The sequence below is a fragment of the Denticeps clupeoides genome, chromosome 15 (genome assembly GCF_900700375.1).
Source record: "Denticeps clupeoides chromosome 15, fDenClu1.1, whole genome shotgun sequence".
Taxonomy (NCBI): domain Eukaryota; kingdom Metazoa; phylum Chordata; class Actinopteri; order Clupeiformes; family Denticipitidae; genus Denticeps; species Denticeps clupeoides.
In genome coordinates this window covers 2,408,228-2,416,214 of record NC_041721.1, presented here as the reverse complement: position 1 = coordinate 2,416,214, position 7,987 = coordinate 2,408,228, and the positions used below count along the sequence as shown (strand labels likewise).

General features: G+C 46.8%; 1 protein-coding gene across 1 annotated transcript; it reads left to right on the top strand.

Annotated features, from left to right (window-relative positions):
- Nucleotides 1-331: 331 nt before the first annotated feature.
- fam180a (family with sequence similarity 180 member A) lies at nt 332-5,490 on the top strand. Its single transcript, XM_028955173.1, has 3 exons — nt 332-797; nt 3,996-4,093; nt 4,412-5,490. The coding sequence occupies exons 1-3, from the start codon at nt 716-718 to the stop codon at nt 4,739-4,741; spliced, it is 510 nt and encodes a 169-aa protein (XP_028811006.1). The 5' UTR covers nt 332-715; the 3' UTR covers nt 4,742-5,490.
- Nucleotides 5,491-7,987: the final 2,497 nt, after the last annotated feature.

Sequence of the window (7,987 nt, the reverse complement as noted above, 5' to 3'; positions counted from 1 at the left end):
AAAGAAAACACATTGAATGAGAAGGTGTCCAGACTTTTGGCCTGTACTGTAAATTGTCACATAATATATATATTTTTTTTATGTTGCGTATGGGCAATCTTGTTATTTCTGGCCTGAGAATGAAGGTTGTGTAATGTACCTGGATTCTGATGCGTCAGATGGGGCTTTTCATTTCACTCACAAACTATAACCGGCCGGTTTTCAAGTTGAACATTTTCTGGAGTTACTTGCTGTGAAAAACATCTACAAAGAAGAGTTCAGACCAGATCTGAGCATGTTGTCCGTGACGTCCCCGCAGCTCAGGAATGCGCAGAGTGCAGGAAGAGTTTTTGGAGGCGCTGAGCTGTTGCCTTTGGCTGGTGCCACGCGGCTCCATCTGCTCAGACAGGACGTCGACTGGTCTGCATGGCTGGAGTGGAGGTTCCTGCTGGAAGGTGGCGGAGGGGCATTGTCGGTCCTGAAGCGGACGAGGCGCGATGCTGAGGGTCAGCGGTAGTCGGATCGGAGACGGACAGCTGGGCTCTGAGGAGAGCTGCCGCTCCAGATGACTTCCAGATGTCAGCCGGGCTGGAGCTACTGAGAGAGAGAGAGAGAGAGAGAGAGACAGGCAGCTTCAGAGAGAGCAGTGAGAGAGAGAGAGAGAGAGAGACGTTCGTGAGACGGTCACGGCCAGCACCTCTCCAGACACCGATCAGAAGAAACCAAGTGGGCCATCATGGTCAGCTGGAGGCTTGTGTTCATCTTGACGCTCCTCTGCTGCAGGGTCCACATGGCTGCCAGCCGTCACTGGACTAAAGGTACGAGAACGACCTTGAGATCTGCAGCTTGTTAATTCTGCACTGTCCTGAGGTCCAGAACTCCTGAAACCTGGGAGGATTTCTGGAACGTTCCAGGAGAGTTCCCCCGAATGCTGTTCTCATGTTATCGCGTTGGACGTGTTTGGACCGCGGAGTCTGTCGACGCTGTGTAAACATCATAATTCTGACAACCGTGAGTTTATTCCTTCACGCAGCGTTCATCCTCGTCTTGGCCGGAGCGCGGAGACGTCGCAGAGCTGCAGGTGCAGCAGATGAGAAGTTCTGTGGGATTAATGAGCAGCAGGAACCGGATTGGCCCTCCAGCACGGGGCGGCATGCCGTCGGGTCGGCGCTGTTTGTCTCTGCAGACTTGACGGATGGGACCTCTGCTGCTGCTACTGCTGCTGCTGGGCGGGTTGGTGGGCGGAGCCAGAGTAAAATGTGATGGATGTCCCGGGCCGGTTCTTAATTAAGTCTCTGTTGTCGTTCGCCTGCTCCTGCAGCGCCGCCTAACATCAAACACTTGGCCTGGCACGCCGGAGAACTCCCACTGCCGCTGTTTACTCCAACTGTTGGTCTCCACCGCGTGTCCCCTGGCTCCACTAAATTAGCCCTCCTGTCGTTGTTTACAAATCTAAAGCACGCTCTGAATGAATAAAGATGACATCAAATACGGTTTTATTATGCAGTCTTTGGGAAGAAATTACATTTTGATTGGCAGAGTGGATCCACACTCACGGTGTTGCCAGAAGTATTGGGATGGCCCGGTAGAGCTGTAACTGTTGAGCTGGGTTGGGTTCCGGTCTGGTACCTATCCTTTCCCAATGATTCGTGGCTGGTAAATTTGTTTCGGGATTGGTAAAAGTGTTTTGCATGTTGGGGTTAGGGTTAGGGTTATTACATGTTTTATTTGTTTTATTAAATGTAAATTTTTCCATGAAATGTTCATTTAATTTGCCATTCACTACCACTGTTGTCAGGTGATGTGTCCCCACACACTGCTCCCCGGGCGCCTGTCATGGTGCCCACTGCTCACTCAGGGTGATGGTTAAATGCAGAGGACAAATCTCACTGTGTGCACCGTGTGCTGTGCTGCTGTGTATCACATGTGACAATCACTTCACTTCACTCTAATTATCGTGAGAGAGATGCGAAAATGGATGCTGATTATGTAAAACGGAGGCAAGAAATCCAGGCTTTTAAAGAGATGTAGTTGCCGGGTTGGATTCTGTCAGGGTCGGCTCGGTTGCAGCTCTATCCCATGGCCACCAGTATATTAAATGAAGCCTGCTTCTAACAGACATTAGTGGAAGAACAACTCGCTCTCAGGACCTCAGTGAGTTCTGATATGGTGCCACATCCACGGTCAACAAAGTGGAAGTGATTAGAAGAGTCAGTAGCTAAAGATATCCAGAGTTCACATGGCCTTCAGATCAGCTCAAGAACGGATTTCTGTAGCCTGTCCTTCAGACCTCTGATTGTGGCTCTATGTTCCTTTGCAGGCAGACGTATAGGACCAGATCAGAAGTGTTTTCTCGCTCTCTGTTATTCATTCTTTGATTTCCCGCGGCGTGTCTTGAAAAGGGGACATGCAAATGAGCTTGTCCACTGGAACAATAGTCGCCTGTGAATTCGGATTTGCTGTCGGCGCCTCAGCAGCCACAGGAAACATGATGTGACTTTAAATGCGGGACGTTCTTGTACTCATGTCCCACCTGGGACGTCTCTCAGGTGCTGGTCGCTTGTTCCGGTCGGCGTTGCCTTCGCACGACGCAGCTGCCTGCAGACTTGGCTTTGGACAGCCTGGGTCGTAATGAAGACCATGCCTGAAGCTGCTGCCCAGATGCACAGCGGCTTTGAACTTTCCCTGCCACGTCTTGGCCAGGCTGTGAAAACGAGGTCCTGGCCCTCTCGGCCGTGTTGGCGCCATTGTCATCGGCCCAAAATGGGTTCGGAGGTCAACATCTGGCACACCTGGCGAGTAAAAGACAGCAGATGGCCCCGTTTCTCTGTTTTTCTAGACAAACACAACACAAGTTGAGGCATGTTGTCCAGCCTCACCATGTGACTTGAAGACTTGAAGAACGTGTGCTGAGAGACCGCAGGTGTGAGGGAGGAACACGTCATGTGACTCTCCATGACACATTTTAGTAGAAACGAATGCCAATTTGCATTTTTTTTGACAGGCCCTATAAATGTGGACCCTTCCTGAAAGGGATCCCCTTCCAGGGTGAGAGTAGATGTAGAAGTCCACATTGGTATTGCGCTTAAGACATTATGTGTCCATGTTTGAAGACGGTGGACAGTTCAGAGTAGGTCCATTGTGATGATGTGGACCAATGAGGTCCCCTTGATGAAGGTACCGTCCCCACACACTGCTCCCCAGGCGCCTGTCATGGCTGCCCACTGCTCACCAAGGGTGATGGTTAAATGCAGAGGACACATTGCACCGTGTCACCGTGTGCTGTGCTGCAGTGTTTCACAATGACAATCACTTCACTTTCACTACTACTAATGATGTGGGTGACCATCTCGCCCTGGTCAGAGAGATGCATGTTGAGGGTAAGGGTGAGCCAGTGGCCTATCTAGCCTGGGTTAGATGACCATCACAACATGTTTGTATTTAAACCCATTATTCCCAGTTTGTGGTTGGTCACTCAATTCTGGGTATTTTTTTTATTTTTATATTTGTATTATTATTAGTTTTGTGAAGCAACATCACTAATTACAGCCACTCCTCGCCTCACTGGCTGGGCTGTGAACTTTGAACTCCGCCCCAAGGCTGCAGCCCCGCCTGCCCATTCCTGGTTTGTTGACTCTTCTCTGGGGGGAGAAGTTCAAGGTTGAGGTTAGAGGAAAGCGATGGGTGGGAATTTTGTTGCAATGGAATGACAAGAATGGGACCCAGCCCCGCCCGCTCTGAAGTTTCTAAGTCTTCATGAATTTCTTCTGTTCAAGTTGGAGACTAGAGGCCTGAAAGAAAAAAAACATCAAGTAGAGAACAGGTCCACCAGTGGACCCTTCACCCTCCAAAAGGTCTCCAGATGTAATGAAAGTTGGGGTGATTGATCATAATGAATTATGTTATGACCAAGGAACCGAGATCCAACAGTCCAGCATCACGTGATCCACTGTGGTTTCATGGTGGATTTGCAGCCTCATCTTCACTTCTGGTCTCCATGTGTTTTTTTACTTCAGCTCTGTACCCAGAAGCCCACCGAGTGAAGAGGGGCTCTCCGGCTCTGATAAACCCCACTTTCCAGGAATCCGCGGAGGACGCTGGCTTGCTGTATGAGGTGAGATCAGAAACATCTGCTCTAGGACGAGGAACCAGTGCATGAAAAGCAGCCTGTCAATCGATTGTTGCCTTTTCTAATTTCCCAGAGTCCTGTGGGTACCAAGAATTTTATTTCTTCATTTTCCACAGTTAATGCACCCAATACGGTAGTTATTGCTGTGGGACGTTCTCAGATCTTGCGTCTCACACCTGTTTATCCCACTGACAATATTTCTGTGATAACTTTTATAATTTTGTTGGAAGTATAATTCTTTTTTAAATTAGCTTAGTTCTGAATCAGTTTGTAAGTAAGTGGTGCCGTGATTCTTTCCCCCAGGTCCTACTGGCAGGCCTGCATCTGGATGACGAGGGCACCCCATTGGGCCAAGTGGACCCCGAACTTGCCTCTCTGCGCAAAGTCCAGACCCTGGAGGTCATCTGTGAGGACGTTCTGCCCCGGAGGCTGACGGACATCCGCCGCCTGCTGGCCCGCTTGTCCCTCCACCGCGGTGCGCTGAGCAGGGACGACTTTGAGCGCACGGTACTGACCATGGTCTTTGTTGCCCAGAGCCTGGAACATCTGCCTCGTGGCCACCAGAGGGAGCTGTGGTCCCAAACCCTGCTGGAGCTACAGAAGGTCATCAAACGTGACCTCACGCTGCGGTAAAGCGGCTGTTCGAGGCTGCAGCCCAGCTCTTTCTGAACTCTGAACATCTGAGGCAGATTCACTTTGTCTGCTAGAAGACAAGGAATCAAGGTGCTATGGATTCTTTTTGACTGCAGGGGTTGAGGTCGTACCATAGTTTTTTTAAGGACCAGTTTAATGTTCACATATTATGCAGATTGTCGGATTCTATCAAACATACTGAGATTGTGTGACTGTCAAATGTCTCTGTGGGACTAAATTCATCATTTGATAGGTCAGTCCTGCCCTCTACTGGTCCTTAACTTTAGTGCACTTACAGTCAGGGTGAAGCCGTGTTCATAAAATAAAATATTGGAGTCCTGATCATCAATCAGATTCTTCAGATTCGGAATCCTGTTTAATCTGGACGTTTTAACACATGCAGAAACATGAAATATTAAGGGAACTCGGGTTACAAGTGATGCGCCATGATAACTTCTGAAAAGCTCAGTGGCTCCGGCGGCCCCGGGGCCCAACTGTAATTCAAGCATCTGACCACTGGAGGGTAATGTTGACCCATAAGCGAAGAGGAACAGAACTGCTGCTGAGGGAAAAGCTTCTGAAATAGTGTTGAAATAGCGGAGAACATCTCACCAATATTATTCATGATCGACTGGGTCACAGACCGCACAGCTTTCATTCTCTCCACTGTTTCCCAATAAAATACGAAATATTGTGTCCTGTGTGAACATTGTAAAACACCCTCAACGTGAGACTGTTTAAAAGCGATATAGGGGAGATAACAACTCTGCCATGAGGGCTACACCCAATTGCTGACCCCTGCTCAGAATAAAAAAAAAAGATTCCCTGCCGACCAGTGGTTCTCTGCCTCATGTGTTCATAGGAATAAAAAAGTGTGCCAGAATTATAGAACCTCCTGCTAGAAAGACAGAAAAGCAGTGTAAGTTCTCATTTGGAATTTTCTGCATCAGTTCGTAGCTCTTTGTAAATTGGTGTTGGATTCTGTTTTCTTTGGGTATTTACTCTAACGCTCAGTGTTGCCAGATATGGCTGATTAAAAACACACTAAAACACACAAAAACCCACCTGAAACATTATATCAACCGTTATCTTCAGTATATTCAGTATATGGCCTCCTGGACCACTGTGATCTAGCTGAAGAACAGACTATGTAAAACAGGCAGCAGCATGACCATTTATATATAAAAAATTGACATTTTATACTTGCATTTATCAATGTGTGCTTTTTAATCTCATTCTTCCATTGCATAGGTTTCAAGGTTGCTGGAATAGTGTTAGTGTCAAATTATTATATCAAACTTATTATAATAATAACCGTTTGTTCATAAATGTAAGGCATAATAGTTAAATTGTCCAAATTTAAATACAGGAGGCATGGGTTTTTGAATGCTGAAGAACACAGAACAGAAAGGAATTGTTGAAATTTGACTGCAAGCATTCAAAAATGATCATGGTCATGGTTTCATTTTTTGGTGGAATTTAATTAGTGGATTCTGTTGAGAGGCGTGGTTAGAAAGCCATCACACACTCAATATGGTGAATGTCACCGGCCCTGCATTAGTCGCACTCAACGGAGCATGTATGATACACACTCTGCGTAGGCAAACGTGCCAGAATCAGACCCAGCGACGTCCATTCTCCTCCCAGCAACCACCCTATTACTCCACCCCCCTACTCCATCCGAGAAAATCTCATTACAGGACAGCGATGCACATCAGATTATGTTAATTAGTGGAAATGACTGTAACTCGCTACCATCTTATCTGCCGCCGGGTGGATTGCGGCCTTTCGCTGAGAGTCCAGTCAGGTGTGAGACAGCAAGATGTCCGAACCCTGCTAATGCACCGTACTGGCACTAGGACAGCAGGTGTAACTTGACCAGTTCACTCGTCTTCAGCTCTGAACACATGCATTCTGAAAATGATGTGCGACTGGATGATGGAGCAGAAGAGGTGTCCTGTCTGATCCTAATGGCGGCAGAATCAGATCATCTGTCCAGGGCCTCTGATGAGGCCTTTATGAAAATATGCATTCAGGTTTCATAACCTTTCAACCCCCAGGATTCTCCTTTCAACCAAGCAAACTTAAAGTTAAATCATATTTAAAAATCTTTCATGCTTTAGGCGTTACTGATGCCCTCAACAGCGAGCAGAAGAGGAAGCGAAGGAGAAGTGAATTGTTGCAGTTAACACAAACCAAATGGCAGCGCAACGGACTAAAATACGCATTTGCTGTTACATAACTCTGTAACTTGAAACTGTTGCGTTTCATTTTTTGTAACTCGACACCCGAGTTGCTTTGATTTAAAAGGCTAATGCAAATGTGGACGACCGCGTCTCCATTTATAATGGTTCTGCTCCAAGCCCGTCTCTGGTCAGTGGTGGGAACATGAGAACTTGACCACTGATGAAATGATGAATTTCTGATAAAACATCTGGATCGCTTCCATGTAAAACTTGGAAAAAACGACCAGTGATGGATTAAGCACCATTGCAAGAATAAATCAGATCCCAGTAAGATCTCAGGGGTGAGAAATATATTAACAGACAATTAACAGAGAAAGTTCTCGCAAAAAATATACATATATACAGTCCCATGAAAATGATCATTTTCTCCCGGGTGAATGTTGGCAGCGTCCGCCGTAGCTGGCTTTCCCCTGGCCGCTTACATAACCTGTGCAGGGTTACGCATTTTCTCCCAGTCCTGCGAGCCCAGAGAGCCTGGAGATGAGAAGCAGGTTAAAGTCAGGTTATAGACTGACAAACACGCGGACAAATCAGACAAATCAGAAATTCTCCTCCGCTTTACTTTTCTTGATGGGTAGGGTTCGATCATTAGGCCAAAACTAGGCAACTTTCAAGTTCCTGATTCTTATAATAGGAATTAATTTGAATTAATTAATCGGGCCTCAAAAGTTAGTCCCGACCCAACAAGTCCAGCTCTTTAAATGTCAAGCTTGGTTTGTGCGCTACAAGCGCTAGACAAAGGGAAAAGGAAATGAGCAAGTTTAAAACATAATCACGTGAGGCAAGATCCCGTTTCCCCTCCTCAGCATCCATTTTCGCATCTCTTGCGATAATTAAAATGCCTCACGACGTATGCCAAGAATCGCAAATCAAATTAACATTTCATTAAAAGTTATCATTTAATAAAACAAATGTGCAATTTACAACCAGCGAATCATACGGAAAGGATAGGTACTGTAGACCCAAACTTCGTGCTTGCTGACCAATTATTTACCGCACC